Source organism: Lingula anatina, chromosome 1 (genome assembly GCF_051362555.1).
Source record: "Lingula anatina isolate TDL-2025a chromosome 1, LinAna3.0, whole genome shotgun sequence".
NCBI lineage: Eukaryota > Metazoa > Brachiopoda > Lingulata > Lingulida > Lingulidae > Lingula > Lingula anatina.
Window position 1 is genome coordinate 44,989,115 of NC_141767.1, and position 19,609 is coordinate 45,008,723.

General features: G+C 35.0%; 3 protein-coding genes across 8 annotated transcripts in view; 1 reads left to right on the top strand and 2 right to left on the bottom strand.

Annotated features, from left to right (window-relative positions):
* Positions 1-131, bottom strand: part of LOC106176230 (RIMS-binding protein 2-like) — a 53,007-nt gene extending 52,876 nt beyond the window's left edge. For 3 of the 5 annotated variants that reach the window (XM_087000561.1, XM_087000560.1, XM_013558523.2), the window contains exon 1: positions 35-131. The gene's annotated coding sequence lies outside the window, so the exon portion shown is untranslated. Of the gene's footprint in view, positions 1-23 lie in introns of all 5 variants that reach the window. The other 2 variants (XM_087000559.1, XM_087000558.1) reach the window with 2 other exon arrangements.
* A 997-nt stretch (positions 132-1,128) lies between these two features.
* LOC106176239 (4-hydroxyphenylpyruvate dioxygenase a) lies at positions 1,129-15,727 on the top strand. 2 transcript variants are annotated; one of them, XM_013558537.2, is made up of 12 exons: positions 1,130-1,188; positions 1,288-1,314; positions 2,325-2,387; positions 2,625-2,729; positions 11,498-11,626; positions 11,888-12,081; positions 12,238-12,315; positions 13,095-13,257; positions 13,522-13,593; positions 13,942-14,058; positions 14,413-14,535; positions 14,746-15,727. In XM_013558537.2, the coding sequence occupies exons 1-12, from the start codon at positions 1,186-1,188 to the stop codon at positions 14,818-14,820; spliced, it is 1,149 nt and encodes a 382-aa protein (XP_013413991.1). In that variant the 5' UTR covers positions 1,130-1,185; the 3' UTR covers positions 14,821-15,727. The 2 variants fall into 2 exon arrangements, with proteins under 2 accessions (XP_086856692.1, XP_013413991.1); XM_087000566.1 differs by lacking the exon at positions 13,942-14,058 and having other exon boundaries at positions 1,129-1,188.
* LOC106176200 (uncharacterized) lies at positions 15,693-18,976 on the bottom strand. Its single transcript, XM_013558464.2, has 2 exons — positions 18,828-18,976; positions 15,693-17,341 (listed from the first exon to the last, which is right to left on the bottom strand). Exons 1-2 carry the CDS (start codon positions 18,905-18,907, stop codon positions 16,663-16,665), a joined length of 759 nt encoding a protein of 252 aa, XP_013413918.2. The 5' UTR covers positions 18,908-18,976; the 3' UTR covers positions 15,693-16,662.
* Between the last annotated feature and the right edge of the window lie 633 nt (positions 18,977-19,609).

Sequence of the window (19,609 nt, forward strand, 5' to 3'; positions counted from 1 at the left end):
AAGCTTAAGATTATCTGACATACCCATAACGTACCTTTGGCCTTCATATCAGGTAAATAGCACGCAAAACATAGGGATACCCGCCACTTACTTGAACTACATTGTGTACAGGTTCCCAATCACGTGACCTTGTGGGGCATTTTACTGTAGGGGGCAGGTTGCCCATAACAGACACGACAGACAAAGGTAAGGGAGGATTAATAACGTTCTATAAAAGGTGTGAAAATGACCGATTCTTACTCTAACTATGAAAAATAATATTCTTTGTTAATTCTTACAAAATTAAGTTGGATCTGCCTTGTGGTAAATAGAGTGTGATTGTGGTTAAGTGAGGCCTACATCGAAATGCATTAGATGTGCAAAAAGCATAGTGCGTCGCACTTGTAGCAGCACTTTAAATGTTCTTAACTTCTAAAGCTAGTTTGACACTTCTGATATAATATTTGGATCACGAGTGGATAAATAGTTTATTTAATGCTTAATTTACTGTCGGTAGGGTGTATTAGGGTGTATTTTCCCTGTATTTTTTATATTCAGTGAAAAGCAAACTCAAAAACAATTTTAAACTGCTCATACAGAAGATTTTTCACAACTTGTAGGAGATAAATCAAAGAACAAAACCAGTAAAACGTTTCACAGCTGGACACTTTGCATTTGTAATAGTAACGTATGTTCCTTTTTGTTGGCTAAGAAATGAAAATATATTTTTCATTATTCGTAGTTCCAGGAGAAAATTTTTATGCCAAACTGCACGAGCTTTTTTAATGGACATCTATATAATTGCTTGGTTGCAAGTCATCTTTACGGTGTTGCAGACATCCAGCTTGTTTTGGTGAATCCTGCGTGATTGTAGTTTTAATGCTGCATTAGTATGGATAAAAGGTTTTCTCAAGTTAAAAGCCTATAGGAGTCACCCGGTAAATGAGTTCATCCACCCAAGAAATTTACATGTTAGCCTGCTACTAACTACATGTAATCTATATGTATTATTTTGATATCTAAAATGCCGTTTAACTGATTTGATTAGCATATTAAACGCAATTTTGCCAGCAAAATAGCAGCAAATTCGATTCACAGCACACAAAAACACCACGCTTTTATGATTGGCTAATATGGAGGTGTGTCCTGTCGCGTGATCCAATCACGTCACGGTAAAATCTGGGTCAAGGCATATGCGACGTCAACATGGTAGGTTTCAAGTTTGGCTCCTGAATTTCGCATTGTTTTACTATTTTAACTAAATCTGTTTTCCATCATGATATTGAAACGTAATTTTGTGTATTTCAGACTACCTACACTGACAAAGGACCGAAGGTAAGCAACCGTTTTGAGTGATAAAATGATACATGTAGCTGTTCTTATTTGGTGACCTCTGCCGCCATTGCCATTGCCAATATGGGATTGGCACACTGCCATTTTATTCTATTAATGCGTCTTTGGCAGATCTAATGAAATATAAATAAAGGAGATATAGTTATAAAGTGTTGAATATAGAAGCACACCATAAAGATTTATCAGTGTGTTGTGAGTCCTTTGTAACACAAAAACAAAAAAGTTACAAACAAAATTAGTTTCCACTATGTAAATTGTAATGCTGAAGTACTAGTACATGTACTAGTAGCTCAAAAATTATGGATCATGTTCTGGCACGGTTTTATTTTCTACATCAGAGTTCACGTTGGGACAGATTCCCTCAGGCACTCCCTTGATTCTTGCATGTCATCTTAGAACAACATAGCACTGCATAACATTGCCGAAGTCTGTACTGTCCTGGAAACTATGCTGGTTTAAATAACATGACAAAAATATAGCCAGTAGCCAGTAAATATGAGTTACCTGTACTTATGCAGCATTGGATGCAGTAAGACTGCTTAGGGGATAAAAATGGATTTCTCTCTGCCTTCCTCTAACAGCTCATTTTACTGGCCTTTTAAGCCTTACAATTTGAGAAAATATATTTTTTGAAATTTCTAATTATATCAGTTAATTTCAGTTTATACCTGTATAAACTACAATGTGTATTGCTAACTATGAAAAATTTTGACCTAAATGAAATTTCACTGTAGATTTAAGTACACTTTTTTTTTTGGCTTGTTGCTGTACCTACTGTAGTTTACAAAAAGGAGGTCTTCATTTTTAGTTCTTTGTACAGTATATATGGGAACCAAGTAAATTGGTTTCCTCAGGTAATCATACTATTTAGTCATACAGGGGGTATATGTAGCACTTGCAACACTGCATCAGCCCTAGGCCTTCAAAGTTAAAAATAAGGAGATATATTCATGGCTTGATATGTTGTTATAGGAAATTCTTTTATTTTCCAGCCTGATGCAGGCCAGTTCAAGAGCTTTGATCATGTAACATTTTGGGTTGGAAATGCCAAACAGGTAAATGTGTATCAATTTTATTTTTCCCAGTGTCATATTTTTTTAATTGAATATTTAATTGATTTTATAAAATGACAAAATAGCATTTTGATTTACATAATCATAGATTTTCCTTAAAGTTTGCAAAAACAGTAAAACAAAGATATTTGGTGTTTTGTATTTGCACTGTATTATTTTTCCTAAAAATCCATTGTATATTATGTACTAAATACAATCTCTTGGGTTAAAAAAATTTAGGCAGCCACTTTTTACTGTGTTCGCATGGGCTTTGAGCCATTTGCCTACAAGGGGTTGGAGACGGGAAGCAGACAGGTGGTGTCCCATGTAGTCAAGCAGAACAAGGTAAGTTTTTCTTTGTTATATCTGTTAGACAAACTAAATAATAACCTCTACAATAAATGAATGAAAATGTAAATGAGGGTAAAGATAATAATGATAATTCACAAAATAAAAATTGAAAATTTAAGTGGACAGTTGTTTAAGTTAGTGCTAAAAATTTGACATTAAGCTATTAGTGATGCAAAACGAGGTAGAGACGTGCATGTTGTGACAGCATCTTTCATCTTAATTAGGCAGGTGTTTTTAAATTACTTGTTTCTTAAACATTTTTATTTCATCAGAGGGTGGGGGGAGGGGATAAAAAAGAAGTCCAAAATAATATATATTTATCACTTTTAAGTCAGTGTTAAATCCAAGTTGAACTTTCTAAAATCAAATCTCAAAATGATAAAAACAGTGATTCTTATTATTAAATGAAGTGTTTTATTTGTCAAGAATACATGACATTCTTCATGCAAACAAATCAAACCAAAAAATATTTCTGAAAAAACAGTATGACCTATATTCGAATATTGATTTTATTAATTAAAGTGGTTTCTTTCATGCAAATTTTACCTGAGCATTGAATCTGAGCAAATCACAATGACATTTTATTTTACAAACAGCAACTCAGCTTTTCTTAAAATAGAAACGATTTGTTTTTTAAAAAACAATTATAATAGTGAGTTTACATTTTAAAACTCTGTAGTTCACATTACCAGTATTATTTTAACCAGCCATCAGACAGTTAAAAATTCTTGTATTGTCTGTACATAGACCACTGCATGATTTTCTCCTGCTTGTTGCCTTCCATTTCACTTTTACATGTTAAAATATCACCAAAGTGATGATTGGTTTTAAGTGAATTTCATTTTGTTTTCATGTTTATTATATTCCCATCTGACCATATGGATCTCTTGGATTTGGCCTTTGACCTTTATTTCAAGGTCAAACAGGCCAAAATTATCTATAAATGGGAATTTTTTGCAAAAAATTTTTATTTCTGCCGATTTTCAGAAACTACACAGATCTAACCTTTAATATCATGGGCAGGTGTTACCCTTAGGGTTATCTTTAATCCTCGTGAGTTTGGGTCAGTCTGTGCACTTTCACGGGAATAGCGGCCATTAGATGCCCAAACTGAAAGAGCTTGTCAAGTGCAACACTGAAGGTGGTGTCCGTTTTTATGTACAGACACAGATGTGTCTGTACATATTGCCATCACCTGCGTCTGTCGTCGCCGTCGCCGATGGCGATGCCGATGCCGATGCCGTCGCCGTGCACTTTCCTTGTAAACACGATAAGTGGAAGGCAGTTTTACTTTTTGGCTTTATATTTACAGAGCTGATGAATATTCATAAAACGCAGGTCAAGTTCGAAAATCAGCATGATCGGGCCATTATTGTAGAAGTTATGCTGTTTTTTCACTTTTCAGCATATATGCAACCTTGTAAACACATTTAAAGGAAAACCGTTAGGCCTGTTGTCATGACACTCACAGGAATAATCAATCTTACAAAAACGCAGGTCAAGTTCGAAAATCAGCATGATCGGGCCACTATTTTAGTAGTTATGCGGTTTTTTCATTGTTCAGCATATATGCAACACTGTAAACACAATATAAGAAAAACAGTAAGCCCAATTGTCATTAAACTCACAGGAATGGTCAGTCTTACTAGAATGCAGGTTGAGTTCGAAAATCAGCATAATCGGGCTATTATTTTAGAAGTTATGCTGTTTTTTCACATTTCCTCAGATTTCCTCAGATTTAATTCTTAGGCATGTTAATAGCCTTATTATTTAAGTAATAAGATACGTAAAAGTGTTTGTTTGACATTTCCTGCATCTTTACAACATTGTTAGTTGATTATGTAAAAATGATGGTAAAGTTGTTATCGTGTATTGTGTAATAAAGTGTCAAAAATGGAAATAAACTCATATCATTGCAGTTTGTCAGATTCAATCATTCACTATGTTCAGAATCTCAGAATGGAAGAAATTGGACATTTAACACTGTTCTATTGATATTTTTCACATCTCATCAATTTTCTTAGTTGATCTTATAAAAATGGCAGTAACCTATTAATTTTGTTTTATGTTAAAAAAGTGTTAAAAATGGAAATAAACCCATTTCAGAACAGTGCGGTCTTGTTTACATTTTGGCATTTTGAAGGTGTGACTTTGAAGTTCCATCGGCCTTAAAACCTTTGTTAGTCACGTTTACTATTTGTCCATGATACTAATATTTAATTATTAAAAATTGATGATCATTATGCTGTTAAACATTATGTAATATTGCGTCAAAATTTGAAAAAAACCTATTTTGGGCACTGCTCCCATGATGACCATTTAAGAAAAACCATGTCACTTACTGTTCTCAAACAGTACAGTTCATATGTACAGATGTGTCTGTACATATTGCCATCACCTGCGTCTGTCGTCGCCGTCGTTGCCGTCACTGTCGCTGTCGCCGGCGCCATGCACTTTCATTGTAAACACGATAAGTGGAAGGCAGTTTTACTTTTTGGCTGTATATTTACAGAGCTGATGAATATTCATAAAATGCAGGTCAAGTTCGAAAATCGGCATGATCGGGCCACTATTTTAGTAGTTATGCTTTTTTTATGTACAGACACAGATGTGTCTGTACATATTGCCATCACCTGCGTCTGTCGTCGCCGATGCCGATGGCGATGCCGATGCCGTCGCCGGCGCCGTGCACTTTCCTTGTAAACACGATAAGTGGAAGGCAGTTTCACTTTTTGGCTTTATATTTACAGAGCTGATGAATATTCATAAAACGCAGGTCAAGTTCGAAAATCAGCATGATCGGGCCATTATTGTAGAAGTTATGCTGTTTTTTCACTTTTCAGCATATATGCAACCTTGTAAACACATTTCAAGGAAAACCGTTAGGCTTGTTGTCACGAAACTCACAGGAGTAATCAATCTTACTAAAACGCAGGTCAAGTTCGAAAATCAGCATGATCGGGCCACTATTTTAGTAGTTATGCGGGTTTTTTCATTGTTAAGCATATATGCAACACTGTAAACACAATATAAGAAAAACAGAAAGCCCAATTGTCATTAAACTCACAGGAATGGTCAGTCTTACTAAAACGCAGGTTGAGTTCAAAAATCAGCATAATCGGGGCATTATTTTAGAAGTTATGCTGTTTTTTCACATTTCCTCAGATTTCCTCAGATTTAATTCTTAGGCATGTTAAAAGCCTTATTATTTAAGTAATAAGATACGTAAAAGTGTTTGTTTGACATTTCCTGCATCTTTACAACATTGTTAGTTGATTATATAAAAATGATGGTAAACTTGTTATCATGTATTGTGTAATCAAGTGTCAAAAACGGAAATAAACTCATATCATTGCAGTTTGTCAGATTCAATCATCCACTATGTTCAGAATCTCAGAATGGAGGAAATTGGACATTTAACACTATTCTATTGATACTTTTCTCATCTCATCAATTTTCTTAGTTGGTCATAAAAAAATGGCAGTAAAATGTTTATTTTGTTTTATGTTAAAAAAGTGTTAAAAACGGAAATAAACCCATTTCAGAAGAGTGCTGTCTTGTTTACATTTTGGCATTTTCAAGATGTGACTTTGAAGTTCCATGGGCCTGAAGACCTTTGCTAGTCACATTTTTATGTACAGACACAGATGTGTCTGTACATATTGTCATCACCTGCGTCTGTCGTCGCCGATGCCGATGCCGATGCCGTCGCCGTGCACTTTCCTTGTAAACACGATAAGTGGAGGGCAGTTTTACTTTTTGGCTTAATATTTACAGAGCTGATGAATATTCATAAAACGCAGGTCAAGTTCGAAAATCAGCATGATCGGGCCATTTTAAGGGAAGTTATGCTGTTTCTTAACTTTTCAGCATAAATGCAACACTGTAAACACATTTCAAGGAAAACTGATAGGCCTGTTGTCATGAAACTCACAGGAGTAATCGATCTTATTATAATGCAGGTCAGGTTCGAAAATCGGCATGATCGGGCCACTGTTTTAGTAGTTATGCTTTTTTTATGTACAGACACAGATGTGTCTGTACATATTGCCATCACCTGCGTCTGTCGTCGCCGATGCCGATGCCGATGCCGATGCCGATGCCGATGCCGTCGCCGGCGCCGTGCACTTTCCTTGTAAACACGATAAGTGGAAGGCAGTTTCACTTTTTGGCTTAATATTTACAGAGCTGATGAATATTCATAAAACGCAGGTCAAGTTCGAAAATCAGCATGATCGGGCCATTTTAAGGGAAGTTATGCTGTTTTTTCACTTTTTTCAGCATATATGCAACCCTGTAAACACATTTTAAGGAAAACCGTTAGGCCTGTTGTCATGAAACTCACAGTAGTGGTCAATCTTACTAAAATGGAGGTTAAGTTCGAAAATCAGCATAATCGGGGCATTATTTTAGAAGTTATGCTGTTTTTTCACATTTCCTCAGATTCAACTCTTAGGCATGTTAACAGTCTCATTATTGAACTAATAAGATACGTAAAAGTGTTTATTTGACATTTCCTGCATCTTTACAACATTGTTAGTTGATTTTGTAAAAATGATGGTAAACTTGTTATCGTGTATTGTGTAATAAAGTGTCAAAAATGGAAATAAACCCATATCATTGCAGTTTGTCAGATTTATTCATTCACTATGTTCAGAATCTCAGAATGGAGGAAATTAGACATTTAACACTATTCTATTGATATTTTCCCCATCTCATCAATTTTCTTAGTTGATCATATAAAAATTGCAGTAAACTGTTTATTTTATGTTAAAAAAAGTGTTAAAAATGGAAATAAACCCATGTCAGAACAGTGCTGTCTTGTTTCACATTTCCTCAGATTCAATTCTTAGGCATGTTAACAGTCTCATTATTTAACTAATAAGACATGTTAAAGTGTTTGGTTGACATTTCCTGTATCTTTACAACATTGTTAGTTGATTATGTAAAACTGATGGTAAACTTGTTATCATGTATTGTGTAATAAAGTTTCAAAAATGGAAATAAACTCATATCATTGCAGTTTGTCAGATGCAATCATTCACTTTGTTTAGAATCTCAGAATGGAGGAAATTGGACATTTAACACTGTTGTATTTATATTTTTCCCCATCTCATCAATTTTCTTAGTTGATCATATAAAGATGGCAATAACCTGTTAATTTTGTTTTATGTTTAAAAAATTGTTAAAAATGAAAAAAAAAACATTTCAGAACAGTGCTGTCTTGTTTACATTTTGGCATTTTCAAGTTGTGACTTTGAAGTTCCATATGGGCCTGAAGACCTTTGCTAGTCACATTTTCTGAATATCCATGATACTAATATTTTATTATTAAAATTGATGGTCATTATGCTGTTAAACATAATGTAATATTGCATCAAAATTTGAAAAAAAAAAATATTTTGGGCACTGCTCCCATGATGACCATTTAAGATAAACCATGTCACTTACTGTTCTCAAACAGTACAGTAAATATGTACAGATGTGTCTGTACATATTGCCATCACCTGTATCTGCCGTCGCCGCCGTCACTGTCGCCGGCGCTGGCGCCGTGCACTTTCATTGTAAACATGATAAGTGGAAGGCAGTTTTACTTTTTGGCTGTATGTTTACAGAGCTGATGAATATTCATAAAACGCAGGTCAAGTTCGAAAATCAGCATGATCGGGCCATTTTAAGGGAAGTTATGCTGTTTTTTCACTTTTTTCAGCATATATGCAACCCTGTAAACACATTTTAAGGAAAACCGTTAGGCCTGTTGTCATGAAACTCACAGGAGTAATCAGTCTTATGAAAACGCAGGTCAAGTTCGAAAATCAGCATGATCGGGCCACTGTTTTAGTAGTTATGCTGTTTTTTCATTTTTCAGCATATATGCAACACTGTAAACACAATATAAGAAAAACAGATGGGCCAATTGTCATGAAACTTACAGGAGTGGTCATTCCTGCTAAAACGCAGGTTGAGTTCAAAAATCAGCTTAATCGGGCCATTATTTCAAAGAAATGCCGTTTTTTCACATTTCCTCAGATTCATTTCTTACGCATGTTAACAGTTTCATTATTTAATTAATAAGATACGTAAAAGTGTTTGTTTGGCATTTCCTGCATCTTTACAACATTATTAGTTGATTATGTAAAAATGATGGTAAACTTGTTATCGTGTATTGTGTAATAAAGTTGCAAAAAATGGAAATAAACTCATATCATTGCAGTTTGTCAAATTCAATCATTAAAATTTTGCATCAGAATTGACAGTAGCCTATTTTGTGCATAGTTATTTCCTGTTTTTGTCTGTACATTTGACAGCTTTGCTGCCTTGTCTTCACTTTTCAGCATATATGCAACACAGTAAATACAATATAAGAAAAACAGATGGGCCAATTGTCATGAAACTCACAGGAGTGGTCATTCCTGCTAAAACGCAGGTTGAGTTCAAAAATCAGCTTAATCGGGCCATTATTTCAAAGAAATGCCGTTTTTTCACATTTCCTCAGATTCATTTCTTAGGCATGTTAACAGTTTCATTATTTAATTAATAAGATACGTAAAAGTGTTTGTTTGGCATTTCCTGCATCTTTACAACATTATTAGTTGATTATGTAAAAATGATGGTAAACTTGTTATCGTGTATTGTGTAATAAAGTTTCAAAAATGGAAATAAACTCATATAATTGCAGTTTGTCAGATTCAATCATTAAAATTTTGCATCAGAATTGACAGTAGCCTATTTTGTGCATAGTTATTTCCTGTTTTTTGTCTGTACATTTGACAGCTTTGCTGCCTTGTTTGTTTTCGATACACCTTCGGTGTTGCACTATATCAAAAAGTTTAACATCCGATATTTAGTGGTGAAAATAAAAGGTGAAATACTCAAAATTAGTAGAGATACGCCTAAAGTTACTATTGAACTTGCATAGGAAGTAATACACTGGTAATCTAACTGTAACCATGAAATTGGCCTTTGCCCTACTTTTCATGATGAACTGCACTTTACAAATTTTTTCTTCCTTATAACTCGAAAACTGGCAAACTTAAATAGGAAGTCATATACTGGCAATCTAACTGTGGCCTTGAAATTGACCTTTGACCTACTTTTTATAATGAACTGTACTTTGCATGTGTTCTGGCCTTTATATTTATGTTTTATTTGCACAATTTTGGCAACATTCAGCTTGACATGTTACTACCAAACCATATCTTTGTTTAACTTCAAATTTGCTGAGTCACTTTGTTTGATAAGGAGACGGCTTTCTTTCGGAAATGGCATGATTGAATTACTTTAATGGTAATAATTTTTCTTGCATGTATTTTGTTGATGTTTCTTCCTTTTTGGTATCTGTATATTTGCCTGCTTTGCTGTCTAGTTTTAATATTTTGGCCATTTTGAGGTCAGTGGAGTTTGAGAAACAATTAAAAAAACATCTGCCTAATATTCCATTTTGTTGTTGATTAATTTAGTTCAAGAAGGGTAGTTTACAGTTAGCAGGGAAATAGGTACAGCTCTTATCTTGACATCTTCTCAAATCTTACCTTGAACAGCAAAAATACTATTATGATGTCGTGACTAGCATTAAGATCTTATCATGTCAATATTATACATAAACAAAAACAGACTTGATGTGGCTGAAGAGGTGAATTGGTTCTTTGTGTACTGAAGTTTTACATATAAAATTATGTCCTGAACTTATTTTAATTTAGTAAAGCTTAAATTAAGCTTTGGTTCGAAAAATGATTTTATGTCTTAAACTTATTTAACAAAAGAACAAAATTTAACTAAATTTAAGAAGGTATTTCATCCTTCTGTGGATTATTGTTTGTATATTTAGTTCAAAAGCTGCAAAGTTTGAAAAAATATTATGACAAATTGCTAGGTGATCACATCAAGTACTTTTCAAGGATGAAAAAGGTTGAATACAAACACTTTTCAAGGCTAATAGCAATTTCAAGTATTTTTCTATGCCACAAACAGAATTCAAGGTGCAGAGCTAAATTCAAGCACTTCTCAAGGCTGTGTGAACCCCTGTAACAGCTTTAAACAGTGAACACTTGCACCCCATTTCCATAGATTTTTAGATTGATCTATCCCTGTGGGGAGTCTCACTAGATTACTGTCAGCTTGGCCGGCTTAAGCCTCTGTCCCGCCTACTATAAGCTGTTAGGGGGTAATTAACTATGGTGCCCGCTCGGCTGACTGCAATTTAGCGTGAACCCCCAGTTAGTTAGGTCGATCTAAATCTTGATCTCTAGATAGATCTAAATCTCTGGGAAAGCACCCTTGGTGGCTGCATGATGTGAAGTCCCCATCCTTGCAACTTTCTCTCCTTACTCACTCATAACTTGATAAAATGGCAATTTTATAAATATCCATCTTAATACACTTTTGTCAAGCTTTTAACAATTTCATTTTATATACAAAAATTTTCAATTGCTTTAAATTAGATTATTAATTACACAATCAGACCATGGAAATATAACTGGGTTATAGTTACACAACAAGGCTGCTAGGATTCTTGAGTGACATCAAGTCTGTTTATGTTTTACACACACACACACACACACACACACACACACACACACACACACACCAGTATTGATATAATAAGTTCCTTATATTGTCCATGACAATGAACTTATAAAGCAGAAGTGATGTGAAAATATTTTTCAGACCAGTGTTGATGACAGGAATATTTAACCAGAGCATTTTTAAATAAATATGAAGTTACTGTTTTAATTTTCCTTTTTTTTCACAAAACATTACAGATAGTATTTGTCTTGCAATCTCCACTGAACCCCTATAGTCCTGAAGATATGTGTGAACACTTGGTTAAACATGGAGATGGTGTGAAGGATATTGCCTTTGAGGTGGAAGATTTGGATGCCATTATGAAGGTACCAAATGTCAACAGTAAATGACTTTCTGACTGTGGTGTGCATGAAAGATGTTTGATAAGACTGATATTTGTGTGTTCAGTCCTACACATGGGTGTTTTCAAGGCACTAGTATTGTATGCACCAAAACAAATGAAATTTATTTATAATTTTAGGACTAAATTTTGCCCCTTACTTTGCTAACTACTAGAATAAGTGCTTCTTAATAGTGCACTGAATTATATCATTTCGAAATTGTGGATTAATTTTTTTCAAATGTAGAAAGCAGTGGAACGTGGTGCTACAGTTGTCAGGGATATTTGGGAGGAGAAAGATGAAGACGGGACTGTAAGATATGCCATGATTCAAACTTATGGTGATACCACCCATACATTTGTGGACAAGAGCAAGTATAAAGGGAAGTTCCTCCCAGGGTATAAGGACCACCCAGCAAAGGACCCTCTGTCAGCTATCTTGTAAGGCGTTTTTTGAAAAGTTTTTTTTTTTTTTTTTGTAACAAATACTTAAATTTAGTTTTATAAGTCTTGGTAGATATATGGATGTTTTGAAAGGTTTTTGCTCAGTTATAAACTATTTATAATTTCAGAACTTTCATTTTCATTTTCTTTTAGACCACCAGCTGGGCTGAACTTCATTGATCATATTGTTGGCAACCAACCTGACAATGAAATGACAAGTATTACAGAATGGTAAGAAAGTTACCAAAATCATTTCAAATTATTGTTTTTCTTTTTATCAAGAGCTTGTAAAATATGTGGGTATTACCTCCAATATTTCTGTGACTGTCAGTCACCATCATCAGGGAGTAAATGACTAGGGGCATTTCACCTGGAATGAAAATCCAGGTCAATTGCCCCTAATCACTGGCCTTGTGTTGTAACTGTTACATCCTCCCCCCGGGGCTCCTCTGCATCCCTCTGGAGCACAGTGAGGTAGATAGCTGGTAGATTATACCCCCCCCCTGTCTGTTCAGGTCTGGTTGTTTGGTCCTGATGTGTACAGCTTCTGCTATTTTTCTTTGGAATGTCCAGTTTTCCCTGTCTATCACTTTCAGGCTGTCAAAATCAATGTGGTGACCTGGATGTTTGCAGGTATGTTCTCCAAGGGCTGATTTCCAGTTGTTTTTGGCCACTGAGTCTTTGTGTTCTTTCATTCTTGTGGCTAATGGTCTTCCTGTCTCGCCAATGTATTCTCCTTGGCAGGTTCCACATTTGACTGAATATATCACACCACATTGCTCTCCTTGGGTTAGAGGATCCTTGGGTTTTACTAGTGCTGGTCTCAGCGTCCAACCTGGTTTATGATGGAGTTTGATGTTATATTTTTTGTAAATCCGGCTAAGTTACAACACAAGGTCAGTGATTAGGGGCAATTGACCTGGATTTTTAAAATTGTGTTAACTAAGGTTTATATAAAAGAAAGGAAAAGATGATGATTTATGTATAAAAATATATTTATCTACCATTAGGTATGAAAAGACCCTGATGTTTCACAGATTCTGGTCTGTAGATGACAAGCAGCTTTTTACAGAGTATTCTGCTCTGCGCTCTATTGTGGTGAGCAACTATGAGGAGACCATTAAGATGCCTATTAATGAGCCAGCCCCAGGAAAAAGGAAGAGTCAGATTCAGGTTAGTTATCTAGGTTGTCAGTTTTATTTGTTTCTTTCCTATGCAGAATTATTGGCACCGATAGTTTATCACCACTGCTATAAATATATATAATATTCTAACTATTACACATAATTTTCCAGACATTAAGATAATTAGGACTATGGAAATTATGAAGATGAATTGACTTCTTGTGGCAGATTTCAGAACATTTAAAATTAATTCAAAACGCCTTAAGGATTTTGATTAATGCAAAATATATGGATGATTTTGGGATGATTTCAGGAGTATGTGGACTACTATGGGAGTGCCGGGGTCCAGCACATTGCTCTGAATACCAGTGACATCATCTCAGCTGTAAGTAAGGATTTAGAGATAAGAAAAAAAATCAAAAACTGCACATGCCATGTTCTGGTATCAGTGTTTTTTTTTATCCTAGATAACATTTGAAAAAGATGTCCATTAGAGAAAAAATTCTTGCAATCGTTGTTTCCATGGTTTACAGGGGGGTTTATGTAGTACAGGTCATGATGCATCACTAGATTGTTTTGAGAATTACTGTAACATGAATCAGTTTTGCTCAAGTTGAGTAAGCTATGACCTTGTCATGCCAGGTTTTTTTTTAGTATTATGGACAAGATCCATTTCTGTCGCATACCAGGTCTGTTTTATTTTAATCATGTGCAGCAACTCATTTTCTAACAGGTCACAAATTTGCGAGCAAGAGGCCAGGTTTTCCTTGACATCCCTAAGACGTATTACACCAACTTGAGAAATAAACTTAAAAAGTCAAAGGTCAAAGTCAAAGAAGATCTAGACACTGTGAGAAACAACTTTTGTTTTTTTTTTTTTTATTTTAGATATTTCATACAATTTTTATTTATAGAAGAAAAGACAGTAATGATATAGCGATAACGAAGAAATTTTTAATAGATCGTAAAAAATATGTATCGAAATTTTAAATGGGGTGGAGTGCACATCACTTTATTCACAATACAGCACAAAATAAAGCATAAATAGAGATAATACTTGGCAAATAAGTTTGATCATAATGACCTTAAGTTTGTGACTTCATGCCCAAACCAAGAGTGTGCAGTATTTACTTATAACAACTAATAATAACATGATTACATAATGACTATGGAATCTTAATGCATTGTAATTATTATGCTTCAGCTGGAAAAGCTCAAGATTTTAGTTGACTATGATGATGATGGGTACCTGCTGCAGATATTCACCAAGAATGTTCAGGATAGACCCACGGTTTTCTTGGAGGTTATTCAAAGAAATAATCATCAGGTAATCAAGTCAGTTTTTTTAGTCTGGCTTGTGATACTTATCGGTCCAGTTGAATAGCTGGAAAGTTTCAGTTCCCTTAGCAAATCTCATGAAATATCAGACTGTAAAAAATTAAATCTTCCTGAAGTCATAAACATTAGCAATTAAAAAGGTTTTATTATGTTCGAGAACAAAGCGAATAAAATAGTCTATATATTTTTTCTTTGGTAGGGTTTTGGAGCTGGCAACTTCAAGTCACTGTTTGAGGCCATTGAAGCTGATCAGGCTGAGAGAGGAAATCTTTGAAGATCAATTTATAATCAGATTCAAGGGACCAATGGATTCAAGTGGACCAACATTACTGTTAGAGATTTTGATCATAATGTAGACTTTATTTTAGATTGCCAATAATGCACATTCCTATTCGAAAACATTCTTTCTAATATCATAGGGATATATACCCCCGAGTGGGCCTTAGGTAATGTTATGTTTTAAGGCCATTATGTATGTATTGAGCAATTATGTGCCTTTGGCATATTTAAAGGGAGTTACAAAGGTTGCATCATTACCTGAGTCACTTCTTTTGGTGTTCAAAACACATTATGATATTAATTTTGTGTAAAATTGGGCCAAAAAGGGTTAGGTCAGAGGCTAGTAAGTGTAATTTATGAGGCAGCTTATTTTTAACCTGAAATTGTCAAACTTTTTACTTTCAAAGTGCATTTTAAAATGTTCATTTTATGAGACGAAAACATGACACTCAGACCATATGAACCTTGAAGTTGAATCTCATATTTTTCTTGTTTTTAGATTTGAATTGTATTTTATCTCACCTTGTTATTGCACAAGGCATTGCATTTTATTGAGTGCATATCATTATTTCTGTCAAGTTGCACAATTATGCTTTAGAAGAATTAGATCTGGTGAATGTGGCATTATAAACTGCTTTGCAGGGTTATAGTTGTTATGTTTAAATGATTTTTGGATTTTGAACTTTTTGGTAGAATTTTATTAAAGTACGATATTGCAGTAATACGCACACATCTGAACTAGCACAAAAGAAACATATTGTTAGTTTACTATAACATTTATCATAGAACGGTTGTGCGACTGTCTTCCAAGTCTCTAAACTCCAACTGTTTTCAAATTGATGCAGACTGACAATTCACAATGGCAGCTTTTTGAAATTGATAATAAAACGGTGTTATTTGAATGTTGAATTGTTTTACCTTACATTTTGTTCTCCATTATACAACTACCTTGTTTCACAAAAGTCATAATGATGAATATTTCAAGAATAAAGTGCATAATCAGGCCTAACCAACTACCAGATTCGGCACCTAAGGATCCTGAATTAACCCGTATATCGTACCACACTACCCGTTTTCAAGGTGTGTGTCAGATCGCAATCCGGAGTATCATATCCCAGAACATATTTTGTAGGACGACCGCAGGCTCATCCACGCTCGGCTGTCACCTTGATTGGATAGTAAACGATTTTCGTAAAATAGCTATATGATTTTAAAACCGGGTGCATAAATTTGAAAACCACCTAGAGCAACCTTAGACTGTAGGCCTACTCTTACTTTAGAGTTCTCTATTTTATTGTCTCTAAGGGGGCATATGGGGACGTAACGACATTCGGTTTGAATGCTTTAACCAGTTTTGATAGGGCTTTTTTGCATTGTATGAGATTAATGTGGCAGTCTAAGGTTGTTCTAGGTGGTTTTTAATTTTATGCACCTGGTTTTAAAATCATATGGCGATTTTACAACAATCGTTTACTATCCAATCAAGGTGACAGCCGAGCGTGGGCTCATCCTGTCGGTGTTCTGACTGATACTCCGAAATGCGATCTGACACACACCTTGAAACCGGGTAGTGTGGTCCGATATACCGGTTAATTCAGGATCCTTATGTGCCGAGTCTGTTAGTTGGGTAGGCCTGATAATTAAACTTTCTTTTTCCCCAACTGTTTCAAAGATGTGCAAAGATTGTACAAAGGTTAAATTTTTTCCATTATAATTCCATTGTAAACAACCAATTATGATGAACCATGTTTCTGTTCACATGATGTACAAATACGTAAATTAGATATCTATACATGTATCATCAAAATAAGTCTGAAGTTTTTTTTTTTTTTTATAACTATGTTCCAACTGTCCATGGTCTTTCTTTTGCTCTTTGTTGTCCTAAACTTTGTAATGCCTTCTTAGGTGGAACCAAGTGGTCATTTATACCAGCACGTTTTTTACGTTTCATGTTGGCCATGTAACCATCTTCATCTTGTTGATCCTGTTCAAAGTTTAATAACTCAAAATTACCAGTCTGATTATATCTGCCGGCATTAAACTGATTTTGATGACCAGCTGCTGGTTGGGAAATGTTGTGAACATTATCTCTCTCATGATAAAACCTGCATTTATCACCAAAATGACATTTTCCTTTCAGAAATTTGTAACAAACATTTCTGTTTGGGGTGCTACTTTGAGCTTGCTCCTCAGTCTCTGTCATTTTAACATGCTTCTCAAGGACTGACAGTTTAGCTTGTCTAGCTTTTTCAAATGGGTTGGCAAAAACGGAATTCTCTAAACCCTTCCCTCCTTGCTCTTTTTCCACATTTAATGACGGTGCTGGCAGTTTCATGGCATTACCAAATGGATTTGGGAGGGATTTGTCTCGAGGTTGCTCCTTTAAATCACCAAGCACTCTTTGTTTGTTATTAACATCTTCACCAGAAGAACTGTCATCTGACTGATCATGAAGTCCCAGAAGATTTCCACCATAAGAACTCTTTTCAGTTATTTGACTTGGCTTTGGTCCAGACCTGTTGAAAAAAAAAAAAAAAACAATTATTACTACACGACAAGAAATTTTGTTTAAAAAATATTCTAATGTAAAGGAACCATACCATTCTTAACTAGATTATTAAAAAAATATGGGAACTAACTCATGAGTCAGCACAGACAATTATTACGCCTTTGTCAGTGTACTTAAAAATGTCAGATAACACTTTAGACACCTCAACAAAGGTCCTTGTGTGCAAACCTGGAGATTCACGTTTCAGTAATCTTCCCTTTCAACAAAAGATAACAAATGAGAGGCCCTTTTGTAGGTATATCAGAAAAATTTTCAAACTTATCAGAAAATTATAATACTTATATCATGTGAAAGGTAATGCAAAAACCGGATGAAATCACTTGGAATTTTTTAAATATTCCTACAAGCAACAAAGATATTGAAGTTTTTTAACTGCAAAAATTCACCAAAAGTGTCCACACTCTTCAGCTTAAAACCTGTCACTACTGACCAGCGGTGATCACTCAGTTGTAGCTGCAGCTCAAATTGCTTGTAACCAATTAGGGCAATTATGGCTGTATGTTAATCTAATGACCCGGAAACAAACCCAAATTGGCGACCGCACAAGCACATGGCTGGGATGGCTTCCATGCAGATCATGTACTATAAATATTGCGCATCAAATAAACTATACTTCGCATGGTTTAATTTTCATGATTTTTCTACATAATATTGCAAATCTCAGAAACTTTATTCATTTTTAATTTCAAAAAATTGCAACCAGTACTTAACTGACATTTTTGAGCACTTTGTCGAGGCAAAACTTCAAACGCCCTGGGCAAATCACGTGATCGGATTTTACTCTTTGATTTACAGCTTATTTAGTTAATGGCTTGTATAAGTTTTTTTATGCAGCGCTACAAGAGAGATTTAAAAAAAGGGGTGACATAGGCGAGCTGTCAGCAGGCCGATATCAGTTTTACACTTCACTGCCCCTGGATAGTTACCACTGTAGCGCCCCTAGCGGATTGTGATATACCTACCTATTGTATATTTTATCTGAAGCAATTCAAAATTCATTATCCCTAGCCTCTCCTCCTCAATTTTTGCACAATTGTGTTGGATGCAAAGGAGTTGGACTGAAGTAAGCTAGCCCAAGCACCAATTTATATAAATCATGTAGTTGTGCCACAAATGCTGCTCATGTCGATATGTGTGAATGACGTGTGCTGGCCTTTTTCTTTTCTTTCATTTTTTTTAGTGTGGGGCCTTACTCTGTCGAAGTATGAAGTAGAGCAAGACCTTGCAGTTGCAGTAGTAGACTTATATACATATTACACTGTCTTACTCTCACTCAGCCAGTGTCTAAGTTTGCCCTAGGCTAAGGCTTCATACTGTAAGTGCAGTATAGTGCTGTGCGGTCAGGCAGATTTATGATCTTATAAGCATTTTCGTATCGAATAATTTGCAGAATGGGATTCTGAAAGTTCAGGTATTGAAATAGGACGACTTACTCGGAAAGTGCATGATTCTTTGGGTCGTATTCCTCGTCTGAATCTGAGGCCGAGCCATAGTCAGCTACCAAGGAAGTCATGTTATGCGTTTACGGGTTGAATGCATACTCTTTTCACTGATTGGTCAAAGAAAATCATGACTTACCCTTAGTTATTATTATTATTATTATTTACGCTAATAAAACTTCCCACCTATACCAAATATTTTCATTTGATCGACATGTGGTAACATCAAATAGATCTGAAATATATGAAGCCGAAGCTTATGTTATTTTGTTTCAAAAGAATAGGAACAGAGCTTTCATTGATTTAGAAAATTTGGGAAACTTTGTGCGTCTATCACGTTTACGCCCTACTTACAAATTTGATCGTTGGAACAAGTCACCACAAGTATTAACTGTTCTTTGCTGTCTGTCTGGATTTTTTTAAAAATACAAAATCAACATAAATTGTTCTGTACAGAGTGAAGTGAACCATCTTCCGTGTATTCCCTACATTGTATACGGTCCGTTCAATATTTTTAAATATAAAATATTTGACAAAGATGAAAGAATTCGATTATTTGAAGAAGTGTAAGGTCAGTCGTTTCAACATTTCCTCGTTATTTTTTCATTTAATTTTTGACTGAAACAACAAAGATCTAGTCACGGTTAAAACTGAGAATAAAATGATAGTGCGGTACGTCATGCATAAATCCGGTCATCCAATGATCAGCTGACGGAAGTAAGAGGTCGCACCTGCAGACGGTACCCGTAAGGGGTTTCAAAATATTTTTTCTTTCT

Excerpts from the sequence above, each read along its gene's own strand:
- LOC106176239 (XM_013558537.2), top strand. Across the intron at positions 12,082-12,237 it reads GACCCTCTGTCAGCTATCTT|ACCACCAGCTGGGCTGAACT; the intron begins GTAAGGCGTTTT and ends ATTTTCTTTTAG. Across the intron at positions 13,594-13,941 it reads CCAGTGACATCATCTCAGCT|GTCACAAATTTGCGAGCAAG; the intron begins GTAAGTAAGGAT and ends ATTTTCTAACAG.
- LOC106176200 (XM_013558464.2), bottom strand. The coding sequence starts at position 18,907 with ATGACTTCCTTGGTAGCTGACTATGGCTCGGCCTCAGATTCAGACGAG. Across the intron at positions 17,342-18,827 it reads AAGAATCATGCACTTTCCGA|GTCTGGACCAAAGCCAAGTC; the intron begins GTAAGTCGTCCT and ends TTTTTTCAACAG.